The sequence below is a fragment of the Aythya marila genome (assembly GCF_965140915.1).
Source record: "Aythya marila genome assembly, contig: HAP1_HAP1_SCAFFOLD_61, whole genome shotgun sequence".
Classification (NCBI taxonomy): domain Eukaryota; kingdom Metazoa; phylum Chordata; class Aves; order Anseriformes; family Anatidae; genus Aythya; species Aythya marila.
Window position 1 is genome coordinate 73,265 of NW_028137784.1, and position 21,026 is coordinate 94,290.

General features: G+C 57.6%; 1 protein-coding gene across 1 annotated transcript in view; it reads right to left on the minus strand.

The window, feature by feature from the left end:
• Positions 1-1,266: 1,266 nt before the first annotated feature.
• Positions 1,267-21,026, minus strand: part of LOC309890522 (ATPase family AAA domain-containing protein 2-like) — a 41,121-nt gene continuing 21,361 nt past the window's right edge. Inside the window, exon 11 of the mRNA XM_082784951.1 lies at positions 1,267-1,333. Coding sequence (XP_082641077.1) covers positions 1,277-1,333 — 57 coding nt within the window. The 3' untranslated portion in view covers positions 1,267-1,276. The remainder of the gene's footprint in view (positions 1,334-21,026) is intronic.

A 21,026-nucleotide genomic window follows, 5' to 3' on the forward strand; every position in this document is an offset into this window, starting at 1 on the left:
CCATCTTTTTAAGCACGACCTCCTAAGAGCACAGGAGCAGGCGATTCCAAAATGTCGGAAGTCAAGCAGGCGGGGCAGGAGGCCAGCTTGGCTGAGCAGGGATCTTCTTCTAGAGCTTAAGTGGAAAAAGAAAGTGTGTGGCCGCTGGAAGCGAGGTCGTGTGACATGGCAGGGCTACAGAGGTGCTGTTTGCCTCTGTTGGGAGAAAATTCCGCCACACACCAGCCACAGGACTCATCCCACCAGGTTTCGCTTATGCCGATAATGTCGTAGCTGTGGGACAGGGCCAAGACTTCTAGCTCATCCATTTGATTCCTCATAGTGCCTGCGTTTGTGTAGAAGCACTTCAAATGCGCCTCCCTACACGCAGCGCCTTGTGGAGCTGACCGCAGGACCTCACTAGCACACCGTCCCTCTGATTCTAGCGCACCATCCCTCAGCTCATCAGCGGCGTGTCTGGTTCTATCCCCTTCCTCCTTCGACTCTAGTTTAAAGCCCTATCTATCAGCCCTGCCAACTCCTGAGCAAAAATCCTTACCCCTCTCTGAGAGAGTGTGGTGGTTTTACTTGGGTGGGCAGCCGAGCTTCACCACGACCGCTCGACAAAAGCACCTTCTCCCCCATCTACCCTCTTCCACCTCCTCCCCCCGAGCAGTGCAGGGGAACAAAGGAACGGGGGTTATGGTCAGTCTACAGCGTATCTTCTCCGCCGCTCCTTCTCGGTCATTCTCGTCCCTTTTGCTGTGGGATCCCTCCCACGGGATGCAGTCCTTGCTGAACTGATCCGGCGTGGGCTTCTCACAGGCAGCAGTTCTTCCAGAACTGCTCCAGATATGGGTCCGTAGCATGGGGTCCATCCCTCAGGAGCAAACTGCTCCAACCTGGGTCCCCCACGGGCAGCAGCTCCTGCCAGGTCACCTGCTCCTGCGTGGGCTCCTCTCCACGGGCTACAGGTGTGGCCCGGAATCTGCTCCGGCAGGGGTCTTCCACGGGCCGCAGCCTCCATCGGTGCAGGTCCACCTGCTCCACCGTGGGCTCCTCCACATGCTGCAGCGTGGAACCCTGCTCCACCGTGGTGCTCCATGAGGCTGCAGGGAGACAACCTGCTTCACCAGGCTCCTCACCACAGGCCGCAGGGGACTTCTGCTCCGGCGCCTGGAGCACCTCTCCCCCTCCTTCTACACGGACCATGGCACCTGCAAGGCTGTTCCTCACTCCCTTCACTCTCCCGGCTGCTGTGTGGCGCAGCGTTTTTTTCCCTGTCTTAAATATGCTCTCACAGAGGCGCAAAACAGCATCGCTTATTGGCTCGGATCTGGAAAACAATGGGGCCCTTCCCAAACATGGGGCAGCTTCTAGATCTTTCTCACAGAAACCACCCCTATGGCCCCCTGCTACCAAAACCTTGCCACGTAAACCCACTACACAGAGAAAATCAACCAATTCCAGTCACATTGAGATTGGAAATAAGAAATTCAATGAAATCTTTATTATTATTATTATTATTATTATTATTATTATTATTATTATTATTATTATTATTATTATTATTATTATTATTATTATTATTATTATTATTAAATTTGGAAACCTAAATTTCCACTCCAGTGACTGTTTGATATTTAAGTGTCCTAGGTGCAACCTTGCAATGTGAGCCATTTAGTAAAGAAGAAGCATAGGTGTAGAATGAATTTCAAGGGGAAATGCCTGTTTTGTAAGGGGGTTGCAAACTCAGGGCCATGTTTGTATTGTGTATCAAGGTACTGCTGAGCTCTGGCAGCTTCCCAGCTCTGTGGTGTTGCGGTGCCCATCAGCAAAGCCTGCAAAGCAAGTGAGCTACTACTTCCAATTGCATCAGCTTGCCTTTGCTATGGGCTAACTTTACTCCCACAGTCATGAACCAAATCTCAGCTGATGCATTTACTGGCCTGTGTGAAGCTGACCACAAACGTAAGCCCTTAGACACTTGCAAAATGTGTCCACCAACCTCAGTGAGAACAAAGATGTCCATTGAAGAGGACCTACAGAGCGGCTCCACAGGAAGAGCTCTCCTAGAAAAATAAATGAACAAGATCTCTGTAAGAGCGTGATTTTCCTCCAAAATGACGGTCTCTTCTCTGAATCAATGGAGCCAGCTGAAAAAGTGGAGTTAGAAAACCTAGGAAAGGAAGCTTTTTCAGGAGGTAAAGACTTCATGGCTGTGTTATAAAACCATGCTCCATCTTCTGTAGTTGCTGTCATGTACAGCCAAGTGTTTCCCTCTCTCCATCAATGAGATTGCCCAAGATGTGCCTCAGCACGGGACCATGCTGAGCTCCCTCTTCCCAACATATGGCTGTGGGCAGCTCACCAGCCCAGCCATGAGCTACCAGTGATCTCCCAAGCAGAGATCTTGAGGACTTTTTATTTCTAGGGTTTGTCACCGTGTAACGGGTATGCTTCCTCCAAAGCTTTGCATGTCACATTGCAACTTTTCTTGTTTTAACCTCACAGAATTGTGTCTCCACAGAGCAAAGAGCCTTTCTGGGGTCAACATTTCCCCCAAAGGAAATACTCAGATTTCCAGTCCTGTGTCTTCACTGTGAACATCACTGCTCTTGCCATTAAGCAGAAGGTTTTGGTGCTTCAGTGTGAGGTGTTTCCTCTGTTCCAGGGTTTTGTATATTCCCTTCCTACCCATTTTAGTTACTCAACACCCTCTTCGAAGTCTTGTCTGCATCTCGGTTTTGAATGACCAGCCTGATTGACGAGGGGAAGAGCAGCGGCTGCTGTCTACCTGGACTTCAGGAAGGCCTTTGTCACTGTCTTCCTGACTGACAGAAAGGGAGCTGGGGGTCCTGGAGGACAGCAAGCTGAACAAGAGCCAGGCGTGTGCTTTTGCCACAAAGAAGGCCAATGATATCCTGGGCTCCCCAGTACAAGAGACACAGAACTACTGGAGAGAGTTCATGAAGAGGCCCCGAAGATGATGAGATGCTAAGAGATATAGGACTCTAGCTTAGAAGAAAGAAGGCCCGGGGTGGATCTTATCAACATATATACCTGAAGGGAGGGTGCAAGGAAAATGGAACCATGCTCTTCTCAGTGATGTCCAGTAATAGGACAAGAGACAGTGGCACAAACTAAAATACAAGTGGTTCTGCCTGAATGTCAGAAAATCCTTCTGTACTGTGTGGGTGATGGAACAGGGGAACAGGTTGCCCAGTGAGGTTGTGAAGTCTTGCATTGTCTGGATTTAACCTGGCAAAACTGCAGCTGCTTGTCATAGAGATCCCTTTTTGTGCCAGCATTCCCCCCACACAGAGGATATTCTTATATGTAATCCTGTCGCTTCAGTGTTTTTCTTTTAAGCCATTAGACCTTCAATTTTTTTTGTGGGTCTAGAATCAGAACACGCTGCAGCAATACTGCCCTGACCAGACGCAGCAAATAGGAGGTGGAGTGGAGAATGGCAGGCAGGGTGCCACAACCCCGGGAGGTACCTGGGAACTTCTGGTGGCCTTTGGTGGAGTGCTTTACAAATGGCACTGTGAAAATCAGGCACCAGCAACAGCAACTTGAGTCCATGTTAGGTCAGAAAAAAAAAGAAAGGATTGCATAAGGAAGACGCACCTGCAAAAATGATTCAAGCTAGAGGTGGTGAAGGACCAACATTTCACCCACACAGCAAGAACCTAACAGCTTGCAGAAGGAAAAACTTCTCCTTTCTGTTCATCAAAATCAAACCAGCCAAGTCCTTCCCTTGTTTAATGTCTTCCTACATCGAGTCCTAGTTAAGGGTTTCAATAATGCAGTTGCAGAATGGTTCCTCAGATAATTTTGCACCTGCAGGGGCTGCTCAGGGACCCCTCCTAGTCCTTGGCACATGGGTTGAGCTCCTGCCAGGCAGTGGTGCTGGCAGTGAGGGCTAGGACACTCTGTGTCCCATCAGGGGCACCACACCTGTGGAGAAGGTAAGAGGCTGAAAAGGCTTTTCTGAGCCTGAGCCCTGCTCAGGGCTCCATCAGCTTCAAGGGCAGACCCAGTCCTACAGGGCCATTTGATTCTTGCTTTGTGGGAAAGATCACAGGAGGCTGTGGGATGGTGCATGAGACAGTCAGCTCATCTTGGTTCTCGTGCTACACGCTCGTCGTGAGCAGCTGCCTTTGCTTCATGCTGGCTGCGACACAGGAGATTTCTTGCTGTCCCTGGCTGGCACCAGTATTATGGCACCTTCCACCACGGGCCTTGAGGAAGGCCATCAGAGGCATCTCAACCACCAAGAAGGTGGTCAAGAAGGTGCTGCCTTGGATGGTCCCTTCTGGGGTCCCATTTGCAGCCATAGGCAGCCCTGAGGACATGGGGGATCCCGTAAGCTGTCATGATCCTTCCCTCCACTGAGCAGCAGAGGACAAAACAAAGCCCTGACCCAGAGAATCCCACTGGTTTGGAGCCAACTTTTATCCCTGGTGGTTCCATGGGCTGTAGGATTTCTAATTGTAATTTCCTTCTGTCACTGAAACTGATAGAAAACAAACACCAAGTATGAAAGGCAATGGCCTATGGGGGACAAAGTTTTGACTCCAAATGCAGGGGCACGTGGTTCCTAACCCTAAAGTAAGGTTAGAGGCAGACACCCCCAGCTGCAGACAGCTAATGGGAATGTCAGTTCTCTGGTCCAGAGACTCAGCTGTTGGATGCTGCTTCTCAACAAGGTATTTAATGCCATTTCATCCATAGAATTGTAGAATCATAGAATGTCTTGAGTTGGAAAGGACCCTAAAGATAATTTAACTCCAACCCCCCTGCCACAGACAGGGTGCCCCCCAATTCCTTAGGGTGCCTCTCCCTTCCCTGGGGTCCCTGGGTGCCCCCCCAATTCCTTAGGGTGCCTCTCCCTTCCCTGGGGTCCCTGGGTGCCCCCCTAATTTCTTAGGGTCCCCCCCCCTTCCTTAGGGTGCCCCCCCGTCCCTGGGGTCCCTGGATGCCTCCCCCAATTCCTTAGGGTCCCCCCCCCCTTCCTTAGGGTGCCCCCCCCTTCCCCAAAGTCCCCCGGGTGCCACCCGGTGCCAACCATCCCCATCCACCTCAGGCAGCTTCCCCCACCCCCATGTGTGTCCCCCCTCCCCCCCACGGGTGTCCCCTCACCCCCCCCACCCACGGGTGCCCCCCCAGCAGCTGCGCTCTGCCCTGCGCTCGGCGTCCTCCCCCCGGCGGTGCCCCGGGGCCTCCGTGCGCTTCGACCCCTTGGTGCTGCTGCTGGACGCAGCCCTCAACGGGGGGCTCGACGTGGTGCAGCAGGCTGTGGCCGAGGTGGGGGGGACACGGGGACACGGGGGGGGACATGGGGACACTGGGATATGGGTTGGGGACACTGGGGACATGGGGACATAGGATGGGGACACTGGGATATGGGACATGGGATGGGGACAGGGGACATGGGGATGGGATGGGGACACGGGGACACGGGGACATGGGATGAGGACATGGGATGGGGACACAGGGACACAGGCTGAGTATATGGGATGGGGACACAGGGACACGGGATGGGGACACAGGGATATGGGATGGGGACATGGGATGGGGATATGGGGACACAGGGACATGGGATGGGGACACAGGGACGTGGGGACAGGGGATGGGAACATGGGGACACGGGCTGAGGACATGGGATAGGGACACAGGACATGGGATGGGGACATGGGGACACAGGGACATGGGATGGGGACAGGGACATGGGCTGGGGACACGGGATAGGGGCATGGGATGGGGACAGGGGACACAGGCTGGGGACACAGGGGATGCAGGGGACATGGGTTGGGGACACCAAGGACACGGGCTGGGGACATGGGGGACACTGGGGAGATGGGATGGGGACATGGGGACACGGAGACAGGGGATGGGGACATGGGGGGACAGGGCTAGTGACACTGGGATATGGGATGGGGACATGGGGACACAGGACATGGGATAGGGACATAGGATAGGGACACAGGATGGGGACAGGGGACACAGACTGCGGATGCAGGGGACACAGGCTGGGGACACAGGGGACGTGGGATGGGGACACGGAGGACACAGGCTGGGGACATGGGGGACACGGGGTGGGGAAATGGGACATGGGGACATGGGACACGGGCTGGGGACACGGGGGACATGGGGGACACGGGATGGGGACATGGGGACATGGGATGGAGAGATGGGGGACATGACGGGGTTATGGGGGGACACGGGGGTGACAGGGGTGACAGGGGGTGACACGGGGGGGTGCCACGTGGATGGGGGGGGCACTGGGGGGCACGGGGATGGGGGATGAAGGGGGACGAAGGGGGACGCTGTAGGGGCAGGAGGTGGGATGGGGGGGACAAACGGGGGGCTATGGGACAGCCCGTGGGGTGGGGGGGGCAAAGGGGTGCTGGGGACCCCCCCGAGGGTACTGGGATCCCCCCCCCGAGGATACTGAGACCCCCCCAAGGGTACTGGGACCCCTCCAAGGATACTGGAAAGACCCCCAGAGGGTACTGGGACCCCCATAAGGGTACTGGAAACCCCCCCCGAGGATACCGGGGAACCCCCCCGAGGGCACTGGGACCCCCCAGAGGGTACTGGGATACCCCCCCGAGGATACTGAGACCCCCCCCGAGGGTACAGGAAAGACCCCCAGAGGGTACAGGGAACCCCCCCGAGGGTACTGGGAACCCCCCAGAGGGTACTAGGGAACCCCCTGACGGTACTGGGAACACCCTCAGATGGCACCGGGACCCCCAGGGACGGGCACCCCACGGCCCCCATCCCCATGGTGCCCCCCCCCCTTGGCAGGACCCCCCTGCACTGCGCGGCCTCGTGCAACGACACGGCCATCTGCGTGGCCCTGGTGCGCCACGGTGCCGCCTGCTACGCCACCACCAGCGACGGCTGCCTCGCCCTGGACAAGTGCGACCCGTACCGCGACGGCTACGCCGAGTGCCACAGCTACCTCACCGGTACGGGGGGGGACATGGGGACGACATGGGGACACGGGGGGGACATGGGGACATTTGGGGCCATGGGGACATGGGGACACAGGGGGACATGGGGATGACATGGGGTCTGGGAGGGCTCGCCAAGTGCCACAGCTACCTCACTGGTACGGGGCTGGGGGCATGGAGGGGCTGGGGACATGTCCCTGTCCCTACTGGTGCCCCTACTGGTGTCCCTGTCCCCACTGGTGTCCCCAAACCTCTCCTTGGCCCCACTGGTGTCCCCATCCCCATGTATGTCCCCACTGGTGTCCCCATCTCCACTGGGGTCCCCATGTGTGTCCCCGTGTCTGTCCCTGTCCCCACACGTATCCCCACTGTTGTCCCCGTCCCCATATATATCCCTATTGGTGTCCCCACTGGTGTCCCCATCCCTTCCAATGTCCCCACTGGTGTCCCCGTCCCGAGAGGTGGAGCAGAGCCTGGGGCAGCGGCACGGCGGGGTGGTGTACGCGCTGTGGGATTACGAGGCGGCGCAGGGGGACGAGCTGAGCTTCCGCGAGGGCGACCCCGTCACCGTGCTGCGGCGCCAGCCCCCCGGCGAGCACGAGTGGTGGTGGGCGGCCCTGCGCGGCCAGGAGGGCTTCGTGCCGCGCAGCTTCTTCGGGGTGGGGGGCACCGGGGGGTGGGGGATACCGGGGGGTAGGGGGCAACCCTGGGTTATAGGGGAGCACACAAGGGATGGGGTGGGGGCACCCAGAGGGTGTGGGGGGCGCACCAGTCCCAAAGATACGTGTTAACGTGGAGTCTGCTTGTCAGCATCGATCCCCCCTATCGGAAGGACAGAGGCAAACACAACCTGTGCCCCTGATCCTTTAAGTAGTCGTCCCAAAGCCATAAAGCCCCCTTTTTTAATAAGCGTTAGTAACAAAATCTTGAACAAGGTGGGGGTAAATTAACTTGGCTACAGCATTAAAGATGAGCTTTGCGCAGTGGTCAGTTGCTGGCTGGCTTGAGGCGCGTGGCTGAGGGTCTCTAACCAAGTGTATGACTGATTCGGGCACGTGGACAGCGCATGTGGTTACGGGGAAAGTATATGTAGCAGAGAAAAATGGCAATAAACGCCTTCTGCTCAAGAGGCACCAGGAGACCATGTCTTTCATCCCTTCAGGTCTGCCGCCTTCCAACTCAGGATATTCTATGATTCCAAGTGTGGAACCCAGCATTTGGCCTTCAATGCCACGCAGCTGGATGCGGCCCGTTGATCCAGCCTGTCCAGATCCCTCTGCACAGCCTTCCTGCCCTCATGGGGGGCCCATCCAGCCCAGGCGCGTGTCACAATGGCACCCATTGTGACGTCACTTGCTGACACCCCAGGGCTCCGCCTTATAAGAGCGCAGCCGTGGCTCGGACCCTCAGTGTCGGTGCACGGCAGTGACGGACAGGGCAGGAGCACAGGGCCTTCGAGGAGTCCCCGAGCATAGCCCACGTCCCACAATGCCGCAACCGCCCGTCCAGGGGAGCCGCCGGTTTCTCCTTGTGAGCTCTCCCACTCCAGAGGCTCTTTCTGAATGGGATGGGGAGGGAGCCATGCCCCCCAGGCAGCCCAGGCTGGCCTGGCAGGAGACCTGGTCTTCTAGGGGCAGCAACCGGCCAGCAGAGGCCATTTTGCCGGCAGAGGAAAGAACCCCGGTAGAGGCCATTTCTCCGGCAGCGGGCAGCAGCCTGGTAGAGGAGAGCAAGGACGAGTCGCAGCTGCTGGATCCCAGTGAGTCAGGGTCTTAGGGATGGGGTGGGGAGGGTTTGAGACACAGAGACCCCTGCTTGACTCCAGGACTCCTTTCCTGGGTAAAGTGGCGCTTGGGCTGATGGGGCTGGCTGATGGAGCCAGGGGAGTTTTAGGTTGGATGTTAGGAAGAACTTCTTTACTGAAAGGGTTGTGAGGCATTGGAACAGGCTGCCCAGGGAAGTGGTGGAGTCACCATCCCTGGAAGTCTTCAAAAGACGTTTAGATGTAGAGCTTAGGGATATGGTTTAGTGGGGACTGTTAGCGTTAGGTCAGAGGTTGGACTTGATGATCTTGAGGTCTCTTCCAACCTAGAAATTCTGTGATTCTGTGATTCCTCCGCAGCACCACAGAATCCCAGGATGCTTTGGGCTGGGGGGGACCTCAGCGATCACGATGCTTCCCCCCAGCCCAGGCTGCCCAAAGCCCACCCAGCCTGGCCGTGGGCAGTGCCAGGGAGGGGTCACCACAGCCTGCGCCAAGGCCTCACTGCCCTGGGCGTGAAGGAGAGAAATCCCTGCCTGTCCAAAAGAAACCTGCCCTCTTTGAGGTTAAAGCCGTCACCCCTTGTCCTGTCGCTGCAGTCCATGATGAAGATTCCCCCCCAGCTTTCCTGGAGGCCCCTTTGGGCACGGGGAGGCCGCAGCGAGGTCCCCCCGCAGCCTTCTCCAGGCTCCACAAGCCCAGCTCCCTCAGCCTCTCTTCCCAGCAGAGCTGCTGCAGCCTCTGGGCATCCCCGCGGTCTCCCCACTTCCTTCTGGGGCTGGGACCCTTCCTCTCCTCACCCCTGCATTCAGCCCCTCTCTGCAGCACTCTTTGCTTTCTTCCTTTCCAGATAAGGCATGGAAACTGCGCAAAGACTCGGCCGTGAAATTCATCAGGGCATATGTCAGACGGAAAAGAAAGGTAATGGCAGCCGCTTGCATCGCAGCTGTGCTCCTGGAGCTGCCCTCCAGGGGTCCCACACAGCTCCAGACCCCTCAAGGCTTTGGTCCTGCTGGCCGTGGGTGTCCCCCTAATGCTCTGTTGGTGTCTTTGTGGCTGCCAGGACGACGAGGAGCAGAAGATGCTGTTCCTCAGCAAAATCTGCGATCTGTGCAGGATTGTCACAGAGGAGGGTGTGCCGGTGAACTTGCATGCCTTCTACTGCAAACATAAGCTGGTGAAGAACATCATGGTGAGAGGATGTGCAGCGGGTTGGGGAAGGGGACAGGCCCCCCGGCACCAGTCCCCTGGGAGGCGAGGGCTGGGGCAGCGCTGGCTCTGCTGCTGCTGGGTGCCGGTGGCTCCAAGGTCTCATCCTGCTTGTGCTCTGCAGGCGCTGCTGGAAAAGGAGCCCGTGGACAGCTTGCGCACCGAATTCCGGCAGAAGGCCATGGAGACTGTCACCGTCCTCAGGTACGTGCCCAGCCCCTGGTTGGGCCAGCACAGCCCCAGGGCAATGCCCTGGTGGCCCTGAAGCTGGCAGGGAGGCTGCCCATCCCCCCCAGGGATGCCTGGCCAAGGGAGGTCCGTGTCCTCCTTCATAAGCCTCGAGGCACTGCGTCCAACAGGCTCCTCTCTCTCTCCTTCAGCAACACCGTACCAACAGTACTGCGTGGCAAAAAGGAGGGTCTCCTGAACGTGTGCTGCAAGAGCGTCTTCTTTCTGCCTCCGGAGTCGGATGTGCCAGAAGCAGAAAGAGCGCTCTACGCTGAGGTATGTGCTGGGTGAGGTACCGGCACCCCCAGTCCTGCTGAGCTGCTGCCTTGCTTCCCTGTGCTGACACAACCAGTGCAGGGCCGGGGCCCAGATTTGCTTTCCCAGCCTCACCCCTTCCCCTTCCCCGACCTGATCTTGTGCTGCAGGAGGTCTGCACGCAGCGGCTTTTTAGCCCCAGAGCCACCCCTGAACTCCAGAGGGGCTCAGAGCCATCTCCTGGGGGTAAGGAGGGCCACAGAAGTAATTTGATGATCTTCTGTCCTCCCTGCAGACTATGAGTGCCATGGACCTCATGCTGGCGGCCTTCGTACACAACTGTCCCAACACCAGTTCCACCAGAGAGTTGCAGAATATCTTGCAGGTTTGGCATTTGCAAAGAATTTCGAGAGAATCCTCTCAGGTTACATTTGCAGACCACTGTCAACCCAGCAACTTCTCTCCTCGCAGGTGCTGCTGGCCTTTGCCCACTCCAAAAACCCAGCTGTGCGTGAGAGAGCTATGAGGAGGATTGAGAGGCTGGCTGATTTCATCGTCAGGTATTTTGTGACCGAGGTAAGGCACAAGGAACCCTCCACCCTTTCCTGCATCCCAGAGCATCCTGCCACTCAGGGGTGCCTGCGAGGCAAGCCTGGATGCACGTGAGTGCCTCAGCACTGTGAAGCGAGGGTCTTCGTCCCTCCTTTGCCCCTGCTCTTCCCTCCTCAGGCCCTGCTATCTCAGGGGCTGGCTCTGCCTCCACTAAGCCCTTTGTCTCTCCTCCCTTCCTCACCCAGAACTCAGATGACTATGAAGACAGCCACGATGATTCCAGACAGATCTACATCCCCATCCTGGGACAGCTGCTGGGCCACCTCTTCATTTTCAGCAATAGCGATGATTCCTTCGGACGCGCAACCGTGGATGCTCTTTTTTGGTTCTACAAAATCGTCACAGAAGGAAGAGGTAAGAAGGTGTGGTGGGCAACGTCCGTCTGCACACAGATATCTACTGGTTTGTCTGCCTGTTCTCCCCGAGTATTGTGAAGGATTGTTCTTGTGCTTGGTGGAGGCTGCCCACGGAATTCTGCCAGGTTCCCTGACCTCCTCTGCTCCTCACAGCAGCTTCCCGCAGCATTCTGGCTATCGTTTTCCGCAGAAGCTAGACGCTCACCTGCCGTCCAGGAGCAGTTCTCTGCTGCTGTCCTTCTCAACCCTCCCCAGATCACCTACCACGCTGTTTTGTGGTCTCCCCCAGTCTAAGCCATCAATCGATGAGCACTTCCCAAACCGCATCTTCCCCGAGGAGTGAACAGCAGAGCCAGCCGTGCATCAGCAGGGATGGTGACGCCCTCCAGAATTCTCCCTGACTGTTTGCTCCCTGCCGTCTTGCAAGCAGGTGTCAGGGGGCTTCCTGCACATCCTGACCCCGAGCAGAAGGGGGTCTGTGACACGCTGCTACCCCCGCGGCACCCAACGCCATTGCTTCTCCTCCTTCTGCATCATCCCTGAGGTCCCTCTTGCTCCCAGCACTCCTCGCCTTGTGCTTTACATCCCTGCCCATCACTCTCCTCACCATGGGTCTGAGCCTCCCTCCTCAACCATTCCTAGTGAAAGTGCTTTTCACCATTTGGCAAGCTTGTTGGCAGAGATGCTCTTCCCTACTGACTCTTCGCTGTTTCCCACTGTTTAGAATGGAGATTGAGAGAGGACATGGAAAATTATGCAAAGAGACACACGAATTTGGAGGATACAACACTTCCATTTTCTATAACATCAACTCCCTGTGAAATTGCCAAGGTAATGAGCTCTGGCCTTGCTGGGGATCTTGTCCGCAGCATCAGCAGGCATCTGGTGTGAGCAAAGGGGTCCAGAACCGGTGGGGCTGGCACGGCCTCACTCGCCCTGGTGAGAGGGTTCCTCTTGTCCCCAGGCTGGGGCTATGCGAAGGCTGCTCCCCTGTGTCCCGGCAGCAGCTCCAGCCCTCCTGGCCACCAGCAAGCCCTGGTTACCTGCAGGGCCAGCACTCTGGCCCCATATGCCCCATCCTCACCCCTTCCCCCGAGGGCCTTCTCTCCGGAGCTGCCCTTGCTGCTCAGCTAGGCAGCACCCTTGGGACACTCAGGCATGTCTTCGCTCCTTCTTCTTCCCACAGGGGTTTGGAGGATACCTCTTCCCTACTGAGAGGCTGGACGTCATCCTCACAGTCCTTGAGGCTTTACAAGACTCCAGCATCCATGACAAGGAGGGGGCCTGCAGTGTGCTGGACGCAGTCCTGGAGGACCCTGACTACTGGCTGACAGATGTAAGTGGCCTGTGGCCACGGCCCTGCCCTTGAGCTCTTCCAGGCGTTGTTCCTCTCTCCTTCCCTGCCTCCCTCCCTGCCTCCCTTGCACATCGGGGTCTCCTGTGCTCCAGAAGCCACCTGAGCAATGGAAGGGGCCAAAGTTTGAGTGGCAGCTGTGGAAATGGCTGCAGTCTGCTGGTAACACCATTCCCACTTTGTCCCCTAAGGTGCCAACGATCATGGAGTGCATCAGGAGAAAACTGGGCAGCATCCACACGGCATCGGCGCGGCAGTGCCTGGACTCCCTGCTTCTCCAGCTGACCAACAAGATGTCCAGGGAAGAAGTCAAGAACCTGCTGCAGTTCTCTCCGCCATGTGACAGGTCCTGGCCTTGACATCCTTGAGGGCTTGTTCCATGTTGGGAGATGCACCTGGAGACTCTCTGCTTGCCAGAGCCATGGCAAAGAGCAGGACATCCCCAGGGAGCACAGCCCTCCTTCCCACCAATGTGTTCCAGCCCTACTGGGCCAGCCAGGGCTGCAGCAGCCCAGCTGTCCAAGGCAGCCCAGAGTCCCCCTGCCCCCAGGGAACACCAGCTCAGCCCCCTCCTGCTTGCCCAGGCTGGGCCCTCAGTGCTCCCCAAGTCACAGGGGCTGCAGGACAGCCTGGCTCCTCTGGGGCTGGCCCAGTTTGTGGCCCTGCGGCTGAGGCAGCCTCACTGACAGAGTATTCTGGGCTTGCAGCACTGACCTGGGCATGTGGGAGGTGATCCTGGCCATGCCGCAGACGTTGGAGAAGGTTTTAAACACCATGATGGAAGACTTGCCGCCGTGCGGCTGGTGCACTGGAGTAAAAGAAGACACCTGCATCCGTCGCTTGGCTGTGAGTTCCCAGATGAAACCTTGCTCCCAGCAGGGCTACGTGTGTCCCTTCAGGCACACAGGCACAGCCCTGTGCCCATCTACCCCCAAACTGCCAGCTCCCGCAGGACGTACGGACGCATGGTCCCTGGGGCCGGCAAGCCCCCGTAGCTCCCCGCGCCTGGTGCCTCTTTGGTGCCAGCTGGCGCTGCCCCATCCCTGCCCAAAGGTGGGAGAAGAAGAGGCTGCAGGGAGCCCTGCAGGCCCTGCCAGGCTCTCACTGCTCTTTCTTGCAGATGCTGGCCCAGAATCACATTTCTGAGGAGGAGTTTGGTAACCCAGTGCACCTCCAGAGCTACCTGAAGCACCCAAGCCCAGCGATGCGCTTGATGGTTCTGAAAGTGCTCTGCACCGTGTCAGAGAGCCCTGAGAAGGTGAGTGGGCCATCGTCAAGCAAAGCCATGTTGGCAGCCTGGGCCTTTGCTCTTCTGCCCTCCCGTCCCTCCCCGCTGCCAGGAAGCAAGGCAGGAGGCTGGTGCTCAGGAACCAGAGCCCTTTGCCCAGGGTGGTCTCTGAGTGCTTCACGGAAGGGAAATGGTGTCTTTCCTACAGGCAAGAAAACTTCAGGTCCTGCTGCCAGACATCGTGGAGGCCCTGCAGGACAGCAACACAGATGTGCTGAAGGCCCTGCTTGTGCTGAGAAACGTGATGGCTCATGTGGAGAAGAAGGAGGCCAGAGGCCTGGCTCTGCGGCTGGCTGAGAAGCTCCTGCCACTCTTTGACCACGTAAGTGTGCTGCGGGAGCCCGAGCCCGCAGCTGGGCCCCCTGTAACGAGGGCTGCCCTTCAGCCCGGCCCTGTGGGCAGCACTCAGGCAGGGCCTTCCCAGTCTCCTCGTCAGCCCAGGCGCTGGGGAGCTCTGCTTGGGCATGGCTGGTGCTGCTGGTGGCGAAAGTGGGGTGGCTGGCGGGCAGCCTGCGATGGCAACCGATTGCGTTGCCCTTCACGGGCACCAGGCCTTGCAGCTGCCCCGAGCAGCTCCTCTGGGAAGGATCCAGCGCTGAAGCATCTCACAGTTCTGTGAGCTCCCTTCACATGAGCCACGCTAATGCTGAAATTCCTCCTGTCCTCCTCCCTGCCAGGAGTCCAGCCAGGTGCGGGAGCACTCCATCTGCCTCTTCCAAGCCGTGACGGAGGCTGTGCTGCAGCAAAGGAAGAAGGAAATGAAGAGGAGCGTGCAAAGGAGCCTCCTCCCACTCTTCTTTCGTATGAAAGACCAGAGTGAGAGGGTAGCAAAGGTACAGATCTCAGAGCTGAGCAGGGGACAGAGGGTCTCCTTCCCAAGGCTGTGGTGCTAATTCCCAACCTCTGCTGCTCCGCAGGCCTCTGGGGAAGCTCTCGCCACGGCTGCAGAGTTTCTGCGACGGAAAGAGCTCAAGCGCTTGGCCATAACAGAACAGACGTGGAGGATCGGGGAGTGCTTGGTAAGGACCCAACTTGGTTTGCCCCAGCTGGGCAAACGTGTCCGGCCAGAGCCCGCTGCCTGCAGCCGCATCCTCGCTCCCTTCCTTCCAGCACAGAGCCCCAGGGGGCTCTTCTGCAGGCCCCTCTGCCCTCCCTGCCCCCAGGATGCTGGAGGAGACCCTGGAGAGGCTGTGCAAGCCCCGTGACCTTGCGTTCTCTCTCTCTCCAGCTGCAGCAGGACAGAGGCAGAGTAGAAGAATACCTGCAGCAGAGCCAGCCCTACCTGCAGGACACTCAGACCAACTTGCGACTTGAGGCCGTCAGATTCATTGGTGAGCCCAGCCCCTGGGTCCCTCTTGGGGCAGCCTTTGGCAGCCCCAGGCACTGCCCTGGCAGTGAGGCCCAGCCCTGTTGCCCCCAGAGCCCCCCGACTGGGCCCTTGCTCCAGGGTGCAGGAGGGGGCACAGCCTGGCTGGCCAGGCCAGGGGCTGCGCTGCTGGGAGCGTGCTGGGGAGCGGGGCTCTGATGGGATCTCTGTGTCTAGGTCTTGCTGCGCGCTACTGCAAGGACCAGAGCGAGGAGAAGCTGAATGAAATCCTCAGCGGTGAGTGAGGGCAGTGGGGGGTGTGCTAGGGCTGGGGGGACAGCGGCAGAGGCCCCCGTGCCTTGCCCTGCTCCAGGGAAATGCTGAGGAGGGCGGAGGAGCAATGCAGGCATAGGAACGAGGGAGAGGAGACGGGGTGGCCTGTGGTGTCAGGGAATGGCCTCCCAGCCTGGAGCTGGGCAGTGCCGCTGAAAGGGTTGAGTGTCCCTGAGGAAGAGTCAGGGGAAAGGGCAGTAAGGCTGACAGAAGGTGGGAGCCTGTTGTAGAGCACGCAACCAGGACGAAGAGGGAGATGAAACAGCCTACAAGCAGCTAGGAGCAGGGTCATGATTGCTAGCCCTTGCTCTCATGGGGAAGCACAATAGCGAGAGGAAAGAGTCCAGGAGATTCCTGGAGTGTGTGAATCCTCCCAGGGGATGGAGGCAGGTGGTGAGGGAACCAGCTTGTGAAGGTGCCCCACTTGACCTGTGGTGCGCGGGTGGGGAAGGACTGGTGGGTGCATTTGGGACATTGCTGAGCAGCAGCTTTCAACGGATTCCTTTGTCCCTCCTGCTCCTCCTGGCCTGGGGAAGAGTCGAGTGGGGCTGGCATGGTCTGCAGGAGATGCCTGGGGATCTCTGCAAGGAGTGGGTTTTCATCTCTGCTCTTCTTTCTTTGGCAGCCCTCCAGCCTTCAGACAGCGACCCGGAACCCATGGTCCGTTCCCTGGCAGTTCAAACCACCCTGATCCTGACGTCAAGGCATAACGCAACGTCAGGACGGAGATTTCCACTGCTGTGGTGCTGCTAGCCCCGCAGCAGTCCTCAAAAGAGCAATATATATTTTAATAGAACTAGGCTGTTGTCTCATTATTCCAGCAGCTCCTTCAAAGTGACTCAGTGCCATGACGCTGAGCTAACTCGGAGACCACCAAGGACATCTTTTCCCTGGGCCCGGTGACTGCATGGCGCCTACTCAACCAATGAAAGAGTCACAGAACCCTTGCGCTTGGAAAAGGGCCTTCAGCTCAAGGCCAAGCGTCAGCTAACACTACCAGGCCCACCACAAAACCATGGCCCTTAGCGCCAAGTCCACGCATTTCTTTAATAGCTCCAGGCCTGGGGACTCCAGCAGTGCCCTGGGCAGCTGGTTCCACCCTTTCCATGAAGAAATTCTTCCTGACATCCCATCCTGTGAGTCCACCTGTGGTAGGTATGCCCAGGTAGAAGAACTGCTCAGCCTCCTGGCAGAGCTTCGGGAGGAGGTGGGCAGGCTGAGGAGCACCAGGGAGTCGGAGAAGGTTGAACTGTACTCTGCCAGCCCTGGGACAGATGCGTCAGGCAGACACAGCAGAGGAAATGGAGGATCCCCTACCCTCTGTCCGTCAGGCAGAAGGAGTGGATCTCAGTGACGAAGGGATGGAAGTTGAGATCTGCTCGGGGCAGCAGGCGAACCCCTCCTTGCCTACCTCACCTTCCTTTCAGGTGCCCTGAAACAACAGACTCTGGAACTAATGGACACACAAACGATGATGTGCATGAAGGTCCATCCAGGTTGGAGGGGTTTTAGTTACAGAATCACAGAATTTTCTAGGTTGGAAGAGACCTCAAGGTCATCGAGTCCAACGTCCAACCTAACGCTAACAGCCCTCCACTAAACCATATCCCTAAGCTCTACATCTAAACGTCTTTTGAAGACTTCCAGGGATGGTGACTCCACCACTTCCCTGGGCAGCCTGTTCCAGTGCCTCATAACCCTTTCAGTGAAGAAGTTCTTCCTAACATCTAGCCTAAAACTCCCCTGGCTCAACTTAAACCCATTCCCCCTCGTCCTGTCACCAGGCACGTGGGAGAACAGGCCAACCCCCACCTCACTACAGCCTCCCTTGAGGTACCTAAAAAGAGCGATAAGGTCGCCCCTGAGCCTCCTCTTCTCCAGGCTGAACAAGCCCAGCTCCCTCAGCCGCTCCTCGTAGGACTTGTTCTCCAGGCCCCTCACAAGCTTCGTCGCCCTTCTCTGCACCCGCTCAAGCACCTCGATGTCCTTCTTGTAGCGAGGGGCCCAAAACTGAACACAGTACTCGAGGTGCGGCCTCACCAGAGCTGAGTACAGGGGGACGATCACCTCCCTAGCCCTGCTGGTCACACTGTTCCTGATACAAGCCAGGATGCCGTTGGCCTTCTTGGCCACCTGAGCACACTGCTGGCTCATATTCATCCAACTGTCCACCATCACTCCCAGGTCCTTCTCTGCCTGGCAGCTTTCCAACCATTCCTCTCCCAGCCTGTAGCTCTGCTTGGGGTTATTGCGCCCCAGGTGCAGGACCCGGCACTTGGCCTTGTTAAACTTCATGCAGTTGACCTCAGCCCATCGGTGCAGCCTATCCAGATCCTCCTGCAGAGCTTTCCTACCCTCAAGCAGATTGACACACGCACCTAACTTGGTGTCATCTGTGAACTTACTGAGGGTGCACTCGATGCCCTCGTCCAGATCATCGATGAAGATATTAAAGAGGACCGGCCCCAGCACCGAGCCCTGGGGGACGCCACTAGTGACTGGCCTCCAACTGGACTTGGCTCCATTCACCACGACTCTTTGGGCCCGGCTATCCAGCCAGTTTCTAACCCAACGAAGCGTGCGCCAGTCCAAGCCAAGAGCAGCCAGTTTCTTGAGGAGAATGCTGTGGGAGACGGTGTCAAAAGCCTTGCTGAAGTCAAGGTAGACCACATCCACAGCCTTTCCCTCATCCACCCAGCGCGTCACTCTGTCATAGAAGGAGATCAGGTTCATCAGGCATCTAGGCATCTAGTTTTCTAGGGCAAGTCAGCCTTCCCCCATTAGTCAGAACTTCCCCCAGAATTTCGCGCAGGCACGGCGAGCAGGTAGGGCTCCTTGCCCATAAGAACAAATCCTCTAATGGCTGTCTTCTCACTAGGTAGGCTACAACGGTCTACACCAGGCATAGAACTCTCCCTAGGAGGTCTGTATCCACCCAGAGTGAGTGCCCTCTCAAAAATGTAGCAGTTCAGGTCTACAGATGCAGGGAGTGCCTGAGCCTGTTGCTGCCCTCTGGGGCGGCGGAGACACTGTGTGTGTGAGGTGCTGGCAGGTGGATGACCAAGGTCACAGGACAGCCATCATCGGAGGCAGCTCACACTGCCGGCCAGAGATCCCCCAGAGCAACCCTGTGGTGTCCGCACAGCCTTGCCCACGTAACTGCTCAGCTCTGAGATCTGTACCTTTGCTACCCTCTCACTCTGGTCTTTCATACGAAAGAAGAGTGGGAGGAGGCTCCTTTGCACGCTCCTCTTCATTTCCTTCTTCCTTTGCTGCAGCACAGCCTCCGTCACGGCTTGGAAGAGGCAGATGGAGTGCTCCCGCACCTGGCTGGACTCCTGGCAGGGAGGAGGACAGGAGGAATTTCAGCATTAGCGTGGCTCATGTGAAGGGAGCTCACAGAACTGTGAGATGCTTCAGCGCTGGATCCTTCCCAGAGGAGCTGCTCGGGGCAGCTGCAAGGCCTGGTGCCCGTGAAGGGCAACGCAATCGGTTGCCATCGCAGGCTGCCCGCCAGCCACCCCACTTTCGCCACCAGCAGCACCAGCCATGCCCAAGCAGAGCTCCCCAGCGCCTGGGCTGACGAGGAGACTGGGAAGGCCCTGCCTGAGTGCTGCCCACAGGGCCGGGCTGAAGGGCAGCCCTCGTTACAGGGGGCCCAGCTGCGGGCTCGGGCTCCCGCAGCACACTTACGTGGTCAAAGAGTGGCAGGAGCTTCTCTCATGTGAGAGAAGCTTCTCTCTTCCAACCAGCCTCTTGTGCTGGCCTGGGGAGTGGGACTGGCCCTGTGGGGTGTAATACACCATGAATGTTTGTTCATTGTCTTTTGTATTATAAAAACAAGGAGTTCTGTTTGAGGAGCGGGAGTTGCGAAAGCTCCCTGTCTGAATTTAAGAAGAGATTGGACTGTGCACTTAGTCACATGGTCTGAACTTTTGGGTAGACCTGTGCGGTGTCAAGAGTTGGACTTGATGATCCTTAAGGGTCCCTTCCAACTCAGGATATTCTAGGATTCTATGATTCTAAGTAAGGAGCTGTATAATGCTTGGCTAGACACTATGAAAATTCTTTTGCTTAATGTAACAAAAAAAGAGAGCCCCCTCCCCTTCTCTCCCTCTGCATCTCAGTTGCCTCTTTTGTTCAAAGACACTGTTGCAAAGCTCATGTAACCACCTCCTGATAAGTTGCTCAACTAGTGTATCAACATCCTGCCTTCCTGTCTCATGCTGGGCCAACATGACCAAATAAAAAAAAAAAAGAAGTTGCACCACAACGCCGAGGAAGACTACTGCCTTCATCTTCACGACCACCAGAGGGACAGAGACGACCGCCTAGCAACAGCGCGCACAGTCGCAGAATATCCCAGGATGTGCTGCGTAATCCCGGAATTACCAAGATATAAAAAGGGACCCTGGCAGGGGTGAGGTGCGCACCGTTGGCGGAGCCGAGACTCCCCGGCCGCCCAGCACTGTTTTGCTTGCTGTTTGCTTACTCAATAAATTCCTTTCTATGATTAATACAATGCTTTCTGAAAATTAATTAAGGGGGCAATTTATAACATGGGGCACAGGCACTCTGTGCTGGGGATCTCCCAGGCAAGAGACCAGGGCTCCGGCAGCTTCACGGACCTCTGTTCCCTGAGCCATGGCTGGCCCCAGCACGGGGGCTGCTAGGGAGGCCCAGAGCCGCCGTTGTCCCAGCAGCTGTGGTGCCTTTCAAGGGGCAGGAGCTGTGGTGGCCATTCCCAGAGCCCTGCAGCAGCCTGTGGTTGGGCCCCGCCCTGGGTCAAGCCCAGCCTGGGCTGCTGGGCTGGGCTGGGCTGGGGAGAGGACAGGGAGGTGGGGAGAGGTGGGCAGGGGCTGGGCTGGGCTGGGCAGTTCCCAGCACAGGGCAACAGCAGCGTCAGGGAGCGGTGGCAGCATTTAGGGGAGGGCTCCCAGCAGGGCTTGGTGCTGCAGAGCCAGGGCTGCACAAAGGGAGCCCAGAGCTGCAGGGGCAGGGGAGAAGAGGCCACTCTGCGCCCTTGCTGGCCTGGGCAGAGCAGGAAGGGGGCCCAGGGCATTCATCCCATCACCGCAACCTGTCAGGACCTGCAAGGCACTCATGGAGCATCCAAAGCCAGGCTCTACAGTGTGGCCACAAGCCCTGCCTGCTCCTCCTGCTGCCACACTCCCTGTGGTGGCTGCAGCAGAGGGGACCCCCAGCCAGCCCCTGTATGGGGCTCTGCCACCCGCCTTACCCCAGCCCTCTCCAGCGCCCTTCTTGCTGCTGTCTGATGCATGCCAGGACCTCCCAGTGCGTGCTTTTCTGGCCGTCTGTCTGGACCTATGCACCTCCCATTGTTCTCCTGGTTTGCCTTCCCCTTACTCTTTCATC